We start from the raw sequence: 17,690 nt of genomic DNA on the forward strand, positions 1-17,690 counted from the left end.
GGTTGCCGAAAGGCTCAAGAATGCTCCTGCGTTTCGTTTTTGTGGTGTCGTAAATAAAAAGAAGGCGGTGGTTTCGTTACGGCAGAGATGATACCTCCGCGATACTTAGAGTCCCTAGCGAGCCAGGGCTTGGAAAGCGGTGGGCGGAACGAACTACTCCCATCATGCCGGGGGACAGCTCCGCGCGTCCCATCCTGGGAATCGTAGTCTCCCGCCCCTAGCGTCCAACGGCAACCTCGGTGTGTGAACTCTGTTACCCAGAAGGCCTCGCAAGGCCACCGCCGAAAATAGAATGCCTCAGTTAATCCTTTTCGCCGGCAATTAGCGGAACCTGTTGGCGTGGCCCACAAGGCTCAGCGGGGCTTCACGAGCCTAGTTGGTAAGCAAGGGCGACTTTGGTCAACTGCCACCTGTGCCACGGCGACAGGAAGTGAGTACCCCTATTCCGGAAACTAGTTGTGGGAACCCCCTATTTCTTCTTACCCCCAAATCAGTCTCTTACCCCAAATTGCTCTTTGCAAGGGTGGGAGAAGGAAGAGTAGTGGGGGGAAGGAATACACATTTTTAGGGTCTCTCAAGACTCCATCCTAATTCTTCTCCCCAACAACTGGTACCTGGGATGGAGATACCGGGTAATTGTAACCATGAGACAGATGAGATGACAGTCAATGAGCTTCAGCCAGTGCCCTGACCTTCCACAATTTAAGCAAGGAGAGAGATGAGTTATGCAATTAGCTCTAAGAGGGCATTAAGGCCTATGGGGAAATTGGTTCAGCTCCCCCCTCCTGACTTTCCCTACCTTCCAGCTCTCAGATTGGTCGCTATCCCGAGGTCCCTGCCATGCCTCACATCGATAACGACGTCAAACTGGACTTCAAGGATGTCTTGTTGAGGCCCAAACGCAGTACCCTTAAGTCTCGAAGTGAGGTGAGACTGCTTTCCTAGTTGCACTTGACCCCAAGCTTCTGATGGGCCAGTACTGAGAAAGAGTCCTAGTTCTTGTCCTCCTGCAGTACTCATTTACCTGATGAATAAAATGCTCAGTTTCCTGTTCATATCTGCAGGTGGATCTCACAAGATCCTTTTCATTTCGGAACTCAAAGCAGACGTATACTGGGATCCCCATCATTGCTGCTAATATGGATACTGTGGGCACCTTTGAGATGGCCAAGGTTCTCTGTAAGGTAGGACTTCCCTCATGCAGGTTCCTCACTGGTGTCCAGTTATATGGGCTGACTGCAGAGGTACCTGCATCCCCACCCCCACCCCAAGTCAGCTCTCCGGCAAGTAACAGGATGTTTCAACTTACTATTTTATCCATTTTCTCCAATACTAATGCTCTTTATGATACTATTTTATCCATTTTCTCCAATACTAATGCTCTTTATGATAAGTTCAAAGGCATGCCTGAAATAGTAAGATTCAAAGCTAAGTTTCCCCCCATTTTTCTGATAGATAACTTTCACTTTTGTTCTGACCAGCAGTTTATATACACCCTGCCAACTTTTTCCACCACCCAGGTCACCCCCTCCAAATCACATTCATCCTTCCAGTTACACCATCGTTCAGGACACTAAATATTCACTGTTTTAGTCCAGAAACTAAATACAGTGTGAGCATTCAAAAATTCCTAGCTAGAAGATCCTAGAGAAGCAGCTTACTAATTTTCTTTCTTTTATATATGCTATACTTTTTTAATTTTTATTTTTTAATCTTCCTCTTCTTTGAATCCTAGGTTCCTGGGAATTCCTGTGCTCAAAATGGAATGTGTGTTTTTTTTTTTTTAATGTGTTTTTCTTACACACAGGTTATTGTTCACTTTGAAAACAGAAGATGCTGCTCCCATCAGTAACATTACCTGCCTCTATACTTGTAGCTGAAAAGGTAGATAGTTATTCTGGGCACTCAAGGAACATATGCATTCTTCTGGTTAATCTATGTAGCCCTGATTGATGGACTCTGCTGCTGCTTGTGGCTCTGTTAGCCTTAAGGACTTCATCTCCCTTTCTCTATTTTTGATTGCTGTAAGTCTTTGTGGAATGTCTGTTGTCACTTCTCTGAAGTTGATAGTTATACAGTTTTAGTACTTTTTTGCTGTTGTCATTCACTAACTGCTTAGGAATCTTCTTGTCCATTGTCCGCCTGCTCTGCCCAGTAGAGTTGAGGAATAGTGACTCTGACTTCAGCATTAACAGACATGCTATAATACATGGACTTTGTGGGGACTGTTTTAATGCTTTATGTTGAGACTGGCTTTTCAGTACTGCTGATGAGTGCTAAAGAAATCAGGTTTTAGCGACAGAGCCAAGTTTCACAGTAATCATAAAGCTGGATATTAGCGTCTTTCTTCTAGGTCTCTAGCTCGGTACATAATTGGATGTGCTCATCATGTCACACTATATCAGTATATCTTCAGGGTCTACTGACCTTCTAGGGTGATTTTTCTTTATGTATCAGCATGTGGATAGCAGAGTGTTGCTGAGAAAACGGAATTCAATACCAGATTAAGCGAGGTAGTGTTGATGAGTTAAGTATAGCAATAATACGTCCTTACTGCTGGCTGATACATGACTTCCTTGGATTTCTTATCAGTTGCAAGATTTGGGTTGTCTCTGTCAACTGCACTCTTGTCTATTTGCATGTCTGGACTTTTAAAGCACAAGTACCAGTATTCACAGCTGTCTTTGAATGCCTTTCTCAAAGCATTGGGATGTTGTTTGCAATTTGATGACCTAGGGAATACAAGTCTGAGGAGTTAATTGTATCCTTAAACTTGGTTGACCGAAATAGATGGAATGAAATAGACTTTTTAGGTTGGTCCATGTCTCGAGAAAATTTGTCCTTTACTCCAGTGGAGATGGAGAAAGAATGGGGTAGCACTTTACTGGCTCCGTTAAGGTCTGACCTCTTGTGAACATTTAGACTCACTGAATTATTGGACCAGAAGATACCAAAAACTAGGTTAATTCAGTACTGGGTTACCATAGGAGGAGGGGCTGAGTCTGTGCAGGCAGACACTGGCTCCGTCCACCCTCTTCATGGTTATGTTCTTGTCTGCTGCTTGTCCCACTGCAGCAACAGCTCGTCTCTGTCACCTTTTAAGTCAGAAGCCCCTGTATCTTCTGACGGGTGAAATCCAGTCCAGATGACTTAGTACTTGGGTCAGGGTGTCGGACAAGCACTAGCTTATGACAAAATGCCCTACTGGTTATTTATAGGGAGAATAAGGGCTAAACTAAACCCAACTCAACCAGTGGCTTCTTCAAGTTGCTTTCCAAAGTTCATTTTCTTCCTCAGAGAGAATACTTACTATAAAGGTCTATGTCTAGAAAAAGAGTTGTTAGTTCTCTCCTTTTTGATGACTCTTTCTTCTCCCCAGTTCTCCCTCTTCACAGCTGTCCATAAACACTACAGCCTCGAGCAGTGGAAAGACTTTGCTAGCCAGAATCCTGACTGTCTTCAGGTAATCTTAGTCTTTTCCTGGTCCCTTCTTCATCCCAGTTTTCCCGGAATCTTTGTTTGTTTGTTTGAGAGAGCACATGGGTGTGCATGAGTCGGGGAGGGGCAGAGAGAGAGAGAGAATCCCAAGCAGGCTCCACGTTGTCAATGCAGGGCCCAACGTGGGGCTTGATTTCACAAACCATGAGATCATGACCCGAGCCAAAATCAAGAGTTGGACATTTAACCGACTGAGCCACCCAGGAGCCCTTCTAGGAATCTCTGTTTGGCTTTCTGAGGACTAACCCTCACCTTCCCAGCCTGCCGGCTCCTCACTGGGTCTTTTGTGACATGCCAATGTCACAATGACTGTCTCATGCCTCCCATGCCAATGGCTCTGTTTCTCTCACAGCATTTGGCTGCCAGCTCAGGCATGGGCTCTTCTGACTTTGAGCAACTGGAACAGATCCTGGAAGCTGTTCCCCAAGTGAAATATATATGCCTGGACGTGGCAAATGGCTACTCTGAGCACTTTGTGGAGTTTGTAAAGGATGTACGGAAGCGCTTCCCCAAACACACTATTATGGTATGTTTCTATTACTCTGTAGTTGGTATGTTCCTCTTCCTCCCACTCTTTCCTGACACTCCCATTTTGTTACATCATTTCTTCTCTGTTGCATTTTGATTTTCCTAGACCGCTTAATCATGGCTCTGGGTGATCATCCATGGTCCCACACTTAAAATGTATAGATTGGTTAGTGCAGTTATCTCTGTCCCTTTTCACATGCCTTGTGCCCACCTATGGTGTCCACTGAAGTGGACACGTACTAGAATCGTATTAAAGGAGTCGCATGAAAATAAGTTTTATTTATTATTTTTTTTTTTACAAGTTTTGGGGAGTGATAAGGCCTTATTTTCTCCACAGCATCAAGGGGTCTCTGTACCGTCCACCAAAAATAAATAGAGCTGTGCAAATGGGTATTTAGTTTATATTACCACATTTTCCCCTTTGCCTGAAGCCAGAGATTTTATGATGTAACAGATGAAGGACAGGATATGTTTGGGTCTCTTGGCAGGGACGGGGAGATAAATCTATTGTAAATCAGCTTTGGCCTTGGTCCAGTTGTACCCCAACTTCACCCTAGTGCAACAGCGCCACTGGCCACTCACCTCCTTACCTCAGCTTGGGAAGCAGAGTTCGTTCCCAGTAGAGGGACCCTAGGTACCCTCTTTGTAATACTGTTGGAAGGTCATGGTCCAGGCATACCGTATATGAAAGCGCGCAGCCTCCTCCAGTTTCCAACCCCAAGAGTGCTCTGTTTTGATTGCTCTGTCTCAGGCAGGGAATGTGGTAACAGGAGAGATGGTGGAAGAGCTGATCCTGTCTGGGGCTGACATCATCAAAGTAGGAATAGGACCAGGTAAGTTGGTTTACGGGGGGCCACTGGCTACCTCTCCAGTGGCGAACGCCTGTGGAGCACGCTACTCTTTTCATTATGTTCTTCTCAGGTTCTGTGTGCACCACTCGGAAGAAAACTGGAGTGGGGTATCCACAGCTCAGTGCAGTGATGGAGTGTGCAGATGCTGCTCATGGCCTCAAAGGCCACATCATTTCAGTAAGGCCAAGGGCAGGGGAGGGAATGAGGCTGCCAGACAGCTGAGTGTTCTGGGTGTGGAGGCTGTGGTAGCCGTGGATCAGAACTCCCGGGTTCCCGTCAGCTTTGAGGTGGGCCGTGGGGACATCGCTCCTAGTACTTGGGAAATCCATGTTATCTCTTCACAGTGCTCTTCACTTTGCAGGATGGAGGCTGCAGCTGTCCAGGGGATGTGGCCAAGGCTTTCGGTAAGGGTGCTGGGAGAGTGTGGACGGAGGGTCCTGTAGAAGAGGATAAGTCACCTCTGAGGGCCAAGGATCAGGCTTGGAAAGGCTGAGAAAGCCGTTCAGATTTTTGACAATATGAACTAATGACCCTGAAGCCCGTGGTGTCACCTGGGGCAAGCCAGCAGGGGAAACCCTGAGACTCTGATACAGACTGCACAGCATGCCAGCTCCCATCTGTAGCATCCCTCAGACTGTTGGACTAAAGTTAGAGACCTTTGCCCCTAGGACACTTGGAGTCTCTTGTTTAGCTGCACATAGTACAAAGAAATGACCAGATGGTAAAAGCAGCAAAAAAAAAAAAAAAAAAAAAAAAAAAAAAAAAGAGCAAAACCCAGGCAAGGAATCTCCAGAGGCTCTTTTTAAATTCTTGGGGAAATCAGGCTCACTGAGGAGTAGAGGCCAGAGCAGAGCAGGCCTGTGTGGGTTGTGGGTCAGCTAGGGAAACAAAACCAGGAAGATGTTAGAATCATTGTCAGGACTGAGAATTTAGCATGAGTTGCTTCCAGGGGTGGGCATATGGGCGCGTGGGCCAGATTCAATTCTCTTTTCCCCTTGTTGATGCTGGCAGGGGCAGGAGCTGACTTTGTGATGCTGGGTGGCATGCTGGCTGGGCACAATGAGTCAGGTGGTGAGCTCATCGAGAGGGATGGCAAGAAGTACAAGCTCTTCTATGGGATGAGTTCTGAAATGGCCATGAAGAAGTATGCTGGGGGCGTGGCTGAATACAGGTATGTGCAGAGGTCCAGGAGCTGAGGGTTCCTGGAAATTGTGACTAAGCAGGGTGGTGGCAGAACTCTGGCTGCTGGGAAATGCTTGGTACATTCTTGGAGGAAAAGTGGTGAACTGGGGCTAAATGCTAGAGACTGGGGAGGTGCTTTCGGGCTTAAGAAATCCAAAAAGAAAAGGTTAGAAAGTTTTTCCTCCTCTAAGGGCCTCAGAGGGAAAGACAGTGGAGGTGCCCTTTAAAGGGGATGTGGACCATACCATCCGAGACATCCTTGGAGGCATCCGTTCCACATGTACCTACGTGGGAGCAGCTAAACTGAAGGAGTTGAGCCGGAGAACCACCTTTATCCGAGTCACCCAGCAGGTGAATCCAATCTTCAGTGATGACAGCTAGACCTGAGCAGCTGTGCCCTCTCAAAGCACTAGCAGCCTAGCACAGGGCCTCCCGATGGGCTCCTCACACACGCCAGCTACTATGGCTATTTATCACTCGGTTATTTCCTGTTGCCTTACTCCTGAGGGCTTCTGCAATAAATCTGTACTCTGTACACACAAAATGCCCAGGGTACTCACTGGGGAGGAAGCAAGGAAAGCAGGCTGAGAAAATGAAGTAAGGTAATCAAATGCAAATCTGGGGACGCAGCATCTGGAAGATTATGGAAAGGAAAAGATAATGACTCCTGCCTAAGTGTTTAATATGGCCTTGGTCTGGACAAGTTACTCTCCTGATATCATGTTTTGTTAATGAACTTCATTGAAGAGTATCTTTGAACACCTAAAAAGCTCAGAAATGTTGATGTATTTTAAGTATCTCAATAAAGAGATCCCAATGACTATAAGAGATTCTGTATCTTTCTGCACAAGGCTGGCATCTGGGTGCTGCTCCGGGACAAGTGGAAGTGGAGTTGGCACTGACCCAGTAGAGTCAAAGACAGTATTTTTCCATGAAGTATCTCCATTTCAGTGCCACCACCCCCAGGTAACCTGGCAGCATGAGAATTTACAAAGTACATTCTGGTATCAGGGCACATAGATATTTTTAGAATAGCAAAGGGAAATTTCTCTTCCAGGCTATCAACCCTTCTTGGCACATCTGAACAACATTTTCCATCGGAAATAAAAAGGCAAAGGAATTCCTCCAGCCCTGGAGAAGCCAGTTCTAAGGAATGACCTACACTGACTTTATAGAAGCCTTAATTCCCCTTTCTCACACAAAGACAGTATTTTAATAAATCCAAATCTTAATTAACAAGTATTACAAAGTAATTTTAGCAAGGCAGTCAGGGAACCAAAACCTGGGCTTCCACTTTATTTCCACTAAACTGTGTGTAGAGCTCAGGGAGACAGGTGGAGTGCAGAGAGAATTCCAGTCCTATCATAAGTGTCTAGACCTGTCTGCATGGTCATGGAAGGGACAGACACAGCACTGGGGCCAGAAGTAGGGAGGTATTCATAGAAGGTGGGGATCAAGGTGTCAAACTTTGTCTTCTGATAGTTTTCCAGAGACTCCTGCAGAGAAGGGAGCAGGGAGATCCTATCATCGTCTTACTCCCTGAGCCCTCCATATTCTGGAGCATGTGGGGTTTCTGTCTTGTTCTGCTCATCCTCTTCCCCAGCTTTCTGTTCCTTCCTACTCACCCTTCCTTCCCTCTGGTCATTTTCTTCTTCATCAGAGTCCAAAACCAAGTCCCCTATGGTAATGACAGAGCTGCACAGAGATGGGGGACACACTGCAAGAAGGAAACCAGAGTCAAAGTACCCTTCTAGGTGAACAGGCCCTGAAGAATCCCCAGGAGAGGAGGCTGGCTCCTGACCCAAGACACTTACCTGGCTTCCTAGCCTTAGGAGGTGATAATGACAGTCTCAGGGGGTCCATGGGGCAAACCAAGCAATTCCTGAAGTGGGAGCAAGCAAAGAAGATAAGGTAACGGGAAAACAGGCAAAGAATGGGCTGTTTGCAGGGAGAAGCAACTGTTCCACTCACTCTTCTTTCTCTGAAGCAAACAAGTCAACTGGGTTCTCCTTCAGAGCTCTTCCCCCCAGGGTCTGGGATGGACTCTTAGACTTTCCAGTGGAAGCTGCTCTCATGCCTGCAGCACCTGCCAGATCTGCCGTGTGTGTTTCACGTTCTTCCCTGCTCTCAGGCTCAGATATGATCTGGCTTGGTGAACCCAGATTTCTAAAGGGGAACAGCATGACTGTAGGGCGCTCCTTATGGTCTCCCTTAGTGGATGCCCATCGGGACTGGATTCTTCGCCGGCCTAGAGGGGCCAGATTGAAGTGGTGGCCAGCCAAAGGTTCTGGGTTCTTCCTTGAGGCTAGTCCCCGAGAAAGGTATAAGCTAGGCCTGGCTTTTGGCGATGGATCATGAAGTACTAGCTTTGGTTGCTGAGGAGGACTCTGCTCCATGGGCTCTGTCACGCTCACTGAATCAGTAACCAAGCGCTCTGAAAAAGAAAATGAAGCTCCTTATAAATAAGAGATAGTAGCACAGCTCCATCTGGTTTCTTATGCCTCAGGCCCATGTAACCCTTCAAATAGCCCATCTCAAAAGGTCTCCGGCCAGTCTACCCCCAAGTTCCTAGTTCTCCCAGATGGTCCTAGTACCTGGAAGTGGCCACCCCATGTCCACACCATATTGGCTCAAGGCAAAAGAAGAAGTGATAGAAACTCCAGGCTGCATCCAGCTCAGCACATCTTGAAGCTGTGGGCAGAGGGTGAGAGGCATGAAGACCACAGTCCTTGATACAACCATCCCACACTCTGCCCTTATTTGGCCCCAACAAAACCTGCTGTGCCTGCAATGCAGGCAGTGCTTTTTCCAGCTGACACAGGTATTCAAAAAACAGCTTTTCCATGGCAGCCAAAAAGGGTTCCCCATACTCTTGTTCAAGTTCCTGCAGTGAGGAGAGAAGCAAGTCAGAAGAGGGCTAGGGAAATCAGCCACATAACAGCTTCCAAACCAGCCAGTCTCACCTGCAGCTTGGAAGCCAAGTCCACTGGGGTCTCTGCTAGTTGCTTCACCTGTTGGCAAAAGGTTTTCTGTGCCTCTGAGATCTTCCTCAGATCCTGCTTTGTCTGTTGAGGATAAGGAAAAGCAGAAAACTTAGGGTCACCAGGATCCAGTGGCCGGGAGAAGCCACTTTGTGGCACCGTGTTAACGGGAAAGGGCTCGTACCAGGGATTACTCACAGCTTTCGGGTCCCGCACTACAGGTCCAGACTCTGAGAAGTGGTGATGTAGGGCATTCAGAACTTGGGCCCACGGCCGGCCCTGCAAGATCAGCTCCACCACTACCTGTGAAGGGTACTAAACTCAGAATCTCAGGGCAAGCTGCCCTTTTCCAACCAGTCCCAACGCCAAGCAGTCGGCCCTGTCTGGTCCCCTCGCATCCCGCCCCTTTCCCGTCTTCCAGTTCCTAATGGCTCCAATACCTTGGCCTTTAGGCCCATACACAGGCGTTCATGGTGGCGGTAGCGAACCAAGCCAGGGGCAGCAGCGCGCAGTGATCGCAAAAACTCTAATACACGGGGGAAATGCTCCACGCGGCGTCCCCGCACCACTTGCCAGGTGGCCGCGGCTGCGAAGCGCAGAGCCGCGGGACCGGCCCCCGGGGGCGTGGCCATGGTCGGCGGGCTCCGCCCCGGGGGCAGTCCCTATGGGTTCCTTCTTCCAAGGCGAGCCTTCTTCACTCCTCCTAGAGGCGAAGCTTCCGGTGCCTCTCAGCGGCTAGGCTATTTGGATCTGCGCCGGATAATTCACGATCCGATCCCTTCTATAGGTCACCAGAATTCTGGAGGTCTTCAACTCGGGATGGAGCCTGAATGGAGAAGCTGGCCAGCTACAATAGCACCAGATTCGCTGTTTTCCACACCGCCGCCCCTGCAGCCGAGGGCTACCCCACTTCCGGCCCCTGCGGCCAGTCTATCGGCCCCGGAAAAGGGCGGTAATGGAGAACCAATAGGACATCAGACAGGGAGACGTGACATCGCGTCATAAGGCCACGCCCCAACAGATAGGGCGTCCCTTCCGCCCCCGCTATCTCCGTCCGGTGCCACAGCCGATCGTGGCTCTCCGGGCCCCCGCCGTTCTTCGCGGAGCGTACAAAGTCACGTCCTTCGCTAAGGCGTGGCTTGGTTGTGTGGAAAGCGAGGATCATGCCTTGCCCTTCCCCGTCGTCTTCTCCATTGAAATACGATTCTTCAAATCCTGGCCTCAAAGCAGCGCCAGCAAAGCCTTCCCGGCGACGAGCCACCTCCAGTAAAAATTCGACTGTTTCTTTCACAAAACAGGAGAGGGCGCCCGTCTTTAAAAAATAAAGTACTGAACAAAGTTTGAAAAGATACATCAGGTTGTTAACTTGGTTTTCTCTGGATGGTCAGACTGTGCTTTTCTGTGTTTGATATCTTTTTTTTTTTTTTGTACCCTGTAATTTTAAAATAAATGAAAAATTAGTTTTCCTTTTTCGGATTTCTGTTGTTGGCTTACTCCAGTCAGCCCCTCAATGTGATCGACTTGTCTGTCTCCTTGTCACTCTTCCTGGTGCCTCTCCTTTATTTTCATCACCAAGTACAGAACCCGGCACACAGGTTGTATTCTTTAAATGTTGGTTGAATGAGATGCACCTGGGTGGCTCATTCCGTTAAGCGTCTGACTTCTGCTCAGGTCATAATCTCACAGTTTGTGAGTTCCAGCCCCATATTGGGCTCTCTGCTGTCAGCACGGAGCCTGCTTGGGATCTGTCTCTCTCTCTCTCTGCCCCTTCCCCGTCACACTCTCTTTCTCTCAAAAATAAATAAACATTAACATTTTTTCTTAAAAAAAAAAAAGTTGGTTGAATGAATTACCTTCCCTGACTACATTGTAAGGATTTAGTGGAACTACCCTTGTCTTGGACCATCTCCTCTCTTAGAGGTAGTACCTGCAGGATCCCTCCTTGAGCCACCCAATGTCATTCTGCTGAGGTGATCCACAGAGATTTCTGGACAGAACACTGGACATTATCTTCCCTTTTAAATTCTACTCTTCCTCCTGGGCTTTATATTTCTGTGCAGGGCACCTCTCCTCACCTGTGGGTTAGAAACCCAGACCATAGCCCTTAACTCATTCCTCCCTCCTCTCCACATCCAATCCATCATCAAGTCTCATCAGTTCTACTTCCTATGGAAACTTCCAACACACCCCCATTTTCATTCTCACTCCCTCTTTCCTATTTCAAGTTTTCCTGTCTCTCACCAACCTCTCATCTTCAGTCCAACTCCGTTCTTATTTCTTTTCCACGTTGCTTTCATCATGAATCTTGTAAAATGCAAAACTGATCATATCATTCCTAACTGAAAGCCCTCTCTTACATTCAAAAGAAAGCCCAAGCTCTGAAATATGGCAAAAGGATTTTTAATGATCTGGCCAAAGTTCTCTTCACCCATACTCCTTGCCACTTTGCCCTTATGCACCTATATGCCAGACTTCATCAAATTGTTTTCATTTTCCAAATATACCGTGTTGTCTTACATTTCTGTGCATGGTGCATACTGGATGATTCCTCTGTCCTCCATGCCTCTTGGACTTCACTTTTTCTCATCTTTTGTGGTTCATCCACCTCCATGAAGCCCATCATAGTTCTCTTCTTGGGATCCTCAATACATCTTTTTATCACCACCATTGTCACACAGAACCTATCTTGGAAGGTTGTTGTAAGGATTAAATAAATTAGTAAATATAAAGCACTCGAAACAGTTCCTTGGGGCGCCTGGGTGGATCAGTCAGTTAAGCGCCCGGCTTCAGCTCAGGTCATGATCTCTCTGTGGGTTTGAGCCCCACATCGGGCTCTGTGCTGACAACTCGGAGTCTGGAGCCTGCTTCGGGTTCTGTGTTTCCCTCTCTCTCTGCCTTTCCCCCACTCACACTGTCTCTCTCTGTCTCTCAAAAATAAACGTTAAACAAAAAAACAATTAAAAAAGAAAAGAAAAGAAAAAAGAAAAGAAAAAGGAAACAGTGCCCGGCTCATAGTAAGTACTACATATGCATTGTATTCTGAATGTTTACATGTCCGTCACCCCCACTGGGTAGGAGCCTCTTGAGGGAAGACCTTGTTTCTTTCTTGTACATACAGCACCTTGTTTGTATGTTTACAGCTAATACAAACAGCTCCTTTTTTAGCCTTCTCTTTTACTGCCTTAGAAAACCCCTTGTCTTACAAGTCTTCTTAAATTCGAAGGTTCAAGAAGACAAGTGGTCAGAACTGAGAACTTTGGGCACATAGTCTCATGGCTACTGCTGGCCCCAGAAGGGTGTGGGCAGGGAGAACAGTACAGCAGAGAAGAAAAAGAGAAGGTAATTGTTCTCAGTCCTTACCGTGCATAGGAGTCAACCTCTTAGTGATCTTGTTAAAATACAGACTTCTTGGCCTCTGCTCCAGGGATTCGGGTTCATGAAGTTTATGCTGGCACCCAGAAATCTGAATTCTTGATTAATGTCTCAGTTGATTCTAATATAAGTGGTCTAGAGACTATGCTCAAAGAACCCTGGGGTAAGGGAACAGTTTCATTTAAACCAAAACCAAATCTTCCAAGTCACCTGAAGGAAAATTTCCAGGTAGAAGAGAGCTATACAAAGGGTATTGACTCTGTATCTCCGAACCTCAACTTCCCCTGCAGTTTCCTGTCTCTGATGAGGGACACCTGTCCCTGTATCAGTGGATGGCACTCAGTTGGTCCTCTTCCACAAACCTGAAACCCGGGGGTTTTCTTATTACTGCTCCTCTCCACCCTCCACGCAGCTACATCCCATCCTTCCCCAAGTCGTGTAAATTCGATCTCCTAGGGACTCCTGCAAGCTTTCCACTCTGTCTCCAGCACCACCACGCTGGCCCAAACTACCATCTCTAGCATAAACAACCAGAGTTGCCTTCCAGTCTGTGTCTCTGCTTCCACACTAACCCTGCTCCAATCTATTCTTGACACTACAAGCAGAGTAATCTGTTCAAAACACAATCTGGCCATGTCATCTCCAATTCCTTAAAGCTTTCAAAGGTTTCTTACTGCTCCAGGGAAGACAAAGATCCTGAATCTGACCTATGAGGCGCCTTGTGTGGCCCTGCGCCCCTCAACTCCTCAACTCCACCTCCTCCACTCTGCCCTTTGCTCCTCTGCCTTGGCCACATTATCCTTCTTTGAGTCTTGCTTACTCTTCCAGACTCCCTCCCACCACAGGATCTTTGCAGAGGCTATTCCTTTTGTCTGTAGTGATCTCCCTTCCCTTTCTGCCTAAATATGGTCCAGGGTCACCTATTTAGGGAAAGCTTTCCTAACCACCACAACCAGGCTAGGTCACATGCCTTTACTATAAACTTCAGAGCTACTTACTTTGTCTCATGCAGTTACTCAGTTAATCTGTTTCTTTCTCAGACTGCAAGCTCCACAGGGCAAGAACTAGCGTTGTCCTGTGCGCCACCACTTAGTTAATTGCTTGACACACATCATTAAATGTTTGTTTAATAAGTGAAGGAATGGGTCCATTAGCCACCACCATGGCTGGACCCTGCCAGTCAACGTCGCCTGTAAAACTCGGGTCCAAATGTGGACAAACATTCCCTTTCCAGGGTAGACCTTAGAACAGTTGAAGGTAGCCATTATTTAAAAAAAATAACTTTATTTTAAATAAAGTTCAGGGGTGTCTGGGTGGCTCACAGTCAGTTAAGTGACTCTTGGTTTTGGCTCAGGTCATGATCTCACAGTTTGTGAGTTCGAGCCCCCAAGTCGGGCTCTGAACTGACAGCCACAGAGCCTGCTTGGGATTCTCTGTCTCCCTCCCCTGCTTGCTCTCTATCTCTCTTTCTCAAAATAAATAAATAAACATTTAAAAATAAAATAAAAGTGCAGGGGCAACTGGGTGGCTCAGTCAGTTAAAGCCTCTCTTGATTTCATCTCAGGTCATGATCTTACGGTTTGTGAGATTCGAGCCCCGTGTCAGGCTTGTGCTGACAGCAGGGAGCCTGCTTGGGATTCTCTCTCTCTCCCTCTCTCTCAACATAAATAAATAAGCTTTAACAGAAAAGAAAGAAAAAGGTAAGAAGGGAGGGAGGGAGGGAAGAAGAGCAACCATTATGGTCTTATCCATAAATCTGGGAAACATTTATAAGTCACATCTTGTAAATTTTTGCTTTTGTATTTGTAATTAGCTCCACCTGGCTTACTATCCAGAAAATAAAATCTTCCTTTTGGTGTTTTTACTTCTTTTAGAATTTTCCAAGCACTCCGTCCAAAAGGCCCAGCCTTCTAGCCTCCACGTTTATCTGGGGAGAGCCCTGCTGTCCACAGGGTCTGCCATACTTCTATCTCCTCAATGGCCTCTTACAAAATCAAGTACAGAGGTTGGTACATGTACTCTCAGGCTTCAACACCGAGGTCTGGGCTTTGCTCCCTGGGCCAGGGGGCTGTAGGAGCTTCTAGCATTAGCCATCAGCCTTGCCAAATCAAACCCACTCAGCTGGGATTCAGGGACCCTGATATCAAGCCTGGTTCTCCAAGCCTGGGATGGTCCCCTCCCCTGCTTTTAGGCCTCAGTTGAAGCTACCACAGTCCACATTAATGTTTCCAGCTGTAAATGTTAGGGCAGAAGGAATTAAAGAGAATACTGGTTCTTTACACTGGGTTACTGATGCAAAGAATCCACCTCCTCCCTAGTGATCAGCTTTGTATACCAGGTGTCCCAGGAGAACCCAAACAGGTCACAAAGACTCCAAGACAATGACCTGCCTCATCGGTGCTGGGGCACCAACTAAGAGGGCAACTCTAGTGGATTTTGTAAAACCAAGACTCATAACACCTTCTTGTTATTTAAAAACAAAACAAGACACTCTGTAATACAGAGGATGATGTCAAGGAAATAATCATAAAAATGAATATAAACTAGCAGGAAACAGGGTTCCCTAGTACAATTTTCTGAGGTACAGTCTCAGTAGGAGTCTGTACTGATGGTTATTACTCAGCTCCCCAGGTGCCCACTGATCTTGCTTTTCTAGAGCTGGTCCAGTCATGCACCATGCATTCTTCCGACAAATGCTCCAAAACACAATCCTCCACTGCTCCCCCAAGCCCTCAGACTCCCCATCACTGTCAAATTTAGTTCATCCTCCATTCGACAGATATTTATGGAGCACCTGCGCATGTCACAGACTGTGTGAATCTCCCATAAGTAAGAGAGAGGTGGTCCCTGTCCTCAGGGACTTACATTCCAGTGGAGGAGAGCTAAAGGCCCAGGGCCAGAGCACAGTAAGCCAAGACACTAGGGATTCTAATGCCTAACTCCACAGAATTAAAGGAGATGCCCCTATCAAGCACCCAATTTGAACTTAACTCACAGTAGGATCTCGGCATGTATGTACTGGCTTCCTTCCCCCAAGTGTTTGGAGAACAGCTGGCCCTCCCCCTTTTTTTGTGTTTGTGTTTTCCTTTTTGAGGATTTCAAGTATGTTTCAGCTCTAACAAACCACAGGGGACCAGGGTAAAATGAACAAATGTGAAGCAAGTTACAAAGTTGTTAGAAATCTTAAGCTGGCCAGGTGTTCAATAAAAAGAGATACTATTGTGTTGCTGTTCTTTCTGGAAACCAATTAACAAAATGTTTCGACCACCTTACATACGCTCAATCCCTTTCCCCCAATAACTCTCACTTTAAGAAGTTATTTTAGGGAAATAAAAAAGGAGCACAAAGATACATGCACTTGTACAAGGATATTTATCCCAGCTCTGCATGTAAGAGAAGAACATTGGGAAGACTGAAATTTCCAGCAAGGAGGGATTAATCAAATAAGTCATGGCATTCTATGGTAGACAGTGTTTGTTCATTTGTTATTAAAAATGTAGGGATACCACTGGAGTTTGCTCCATAAATTCAAGGAACAATTAAAGATTACATCTTGCAAGTTGTTACTTTAAAAAAAATTTTTTTTTGGAGGGGGGTGGTGCCTGGGTGTCTCGGTGGGTTAAGCATCCAACTTCAGCTCACATCATGATGTTCTGGTTTGTGGGTTGGAGTCCTGGAGTCCTGCACTGGGGTCTGTGCTGACAGCTCAGAGCCTACAGCCTGCTTTGGATTCTGTGTCTCCTTCTCTCTCTGCTCCTCCCCTTGCTCACACACACACATACTCTCTCTTTCTCTCAAACATAAATAAACATAAAAAACTTTTTTTTTTAATGTTTATTTTTGAGAGACAGAGCGCAGGCTGGAGGGGAACAGAGACAGAGAGGGAGACACAGAATCCAAAGCAGGTTCCAGGCTCTGACCTTGTCAGCACAGAGCCCAATGTGGGGCTCAAAGTCATGAACTGTGAGATCACGACCTGAACTGAAGTCAGATGCTCAACAGACAACTGAAGTCAGATGCTCAACAGACTGAGCCACCCAGGAGCCCCCTTTTATTATTATTATTATTATTATTATTAATGGCAAGTTGTGCTTTTAAATGGCAAGGAGCAAATATCTCTTGTGCAGTCCTGTGATTGGCCCTGTTATAAGTCCTGGGACAGGGGTGTGAACCAGACAGATAAAGTTTCAGTTCTTACTAAACTCACATTTCAGAGAAAAGAGACAATTTAATAAATAAACAAACATGCTAATGCCAAGAAGTGCTTGGCAGGACATGAAATAAAATTGGGTGATATGCTAAAGAGACCAGGGGGCAGGAAAACAAATTAGATTGAAGGTCAGGGAAGAGCTCCCTGGAGATGGACCTGTGAGCTGAGGCCTGAATAACAGGAGGGGACTGGGCTTGCAACCTGGGGGCAGTGTTCTTCCAGAAGGAAAGTCAGGGGCCAGGCCCGTAGAAGGTTGTTGGGTTTTGTTTGTTTTTAATGTTTATTTATTTTGAGAGAGAGTGCCAGTGCGGGAGAGGGGCAGAGAGAGGGAGATAGAATTCCAAGCAGGCTCTACGCTGTTAGCATAGAGCCCAACACGGGGATGGGTCTCACAAACCTTGAGATCATGACCTGAGCTAAAATCAAGAGTCAGACGCTTAACTGACTGAGCTACCCAGGTTCCACCCCCCGCCCCCGCAAAGGTTTTGAGCAGAGGACTGACACGATTGGATTCACCCACCCATTCTGCACAGCAGAGTATCAGAGGGCACGAACGGAAGTGGGGGAAATGATTAGGAGACTGGGGCAACAATCCAGGTGAGAGATGAAGGGAGTTCTGGGAGCTGAAGAGGTGATGGGTGGTCAGACTCTGGACATCTGTATATGGGAGACAGACCATCAAGACTTGCTGGGAGGGGTGCCTGGGTGGCTCAGTCAGTCAAGCGTCCGGCTTCAGCTCAGGTCACGATCTCACGGTTGGTGAGTTCGAGCCCCACATCGGGCTCTGTGCTGACAGCTCAGAGCCTGGAGCCTGCTTTTGATTCTGTGTCTCCCTCTCTCTGCCCCTCCTCTGCTCGTGCTCTCTTTCTCTCAAATATAAGTAAACATTAAAAAAAAAGGAGAGAGACAGAGAGAATAACATTAAAAGACTGGCTGATAGACCAGAAGTGGGATATGAGAGAAGGAAAGAAGCCAAGAGTGACTTCATGCTTTGGGGCCCATGAAACTTGGAAAGATGGAATTGCCATTTACTGATATGGGGAGGCTGTGGGATATGCTGGAGGAGGT

At 46.9% G+C, this 17,690-nt stretch overlaps 2 protein-coding genes across 4 annotated transcripts; one reads left to right on the forward strand and one right to left on the reverse strand.

Annotated features, from left to right (window-relative positions):
- The first annotated feature begins 19 nt into the window (after positions 1-19).
- On the forward strand, positions 20-6,882 carry GMPR2 (guanosine monophosphate reductase 2). The gene is made up of 10 exons (XM_047861423.1): positions 20-430; positions 807-927; positions 1,065-1,184; positions 3,380-3,463; positions 3,851-4,024; positions 4,778-4,859; positions 4,948-5,054; positions 5,239-5,281; positions 5,889-6,048; positions 6,251-6,882. Exons 2-10 carry the CDS (start codon positions 841-843, stop codon positions 6,438-6,440), a joined length of 1,047 nt encoding a protein of 348 aa, XP_047717379.1. The 5' UTR covers positions 20-430; positions 807-840; the 3' UTR covers positions 6,441-6,882.
- Positions 4,286-9,969, reverse strand: TINF2 (TERF1 interacting nuclear factor 2). Of its 3 annotated transcripts, none has more exons than XM_047861417.1 (9): positions 9,481-9,969; positions 9,239-9,343; positions 9,023-9,124; positions 8,836-8,943; positions 8,654-8,750; positions 8,031-8,493; positions 7,874-7,941; positions 7,685-7,776; positions 4,286-5,314 (listed from the first exon to the last, which is right to left on the reverse strand). In XM_047861417.1, the coding sequence occupies exons 1-9, from the start codon at positions 9,670-9,672 to the stop codon at positions 5,228-5,230; spliced, it is 1,314 nt and encodes a 437-aa protein (XP_047717373.1). In that variant the 5' UTR covers positions 9,673-9,969; the 3' UTR covers positions 4,286-5,227. The 3 variants fall into 3 exon arrangements, with proteins under 3 accessions (XP_047717373.1, XP_047717374.1, XP_047717372.1); XM_047861416.1 differs by lacking the exon at positions 4,286-5,314 and adding an exon at positions 7,341-7,555; XM_047861418.1 differs by lacking the exon at positions 7,685-7,776.
- Between the last annotated feature and the right edge of the window lie 7,721 nt (positions 9,970-17,690).

The sequence above is a fragment of the Prionailurus viverrinus genome, chromosome B3, assembly GCF_022837055.1.
Source record: "Prionailurus viverrinus isolate Anna chromosome B3, UM_Priviv_1.0, whole genome shotgun sequence".
NCBI lineage: Eukaryota > Metazoa > Chordata > Mammalia > Carnivora > Felidae > Prionailurus > Prionailurus viverrinus.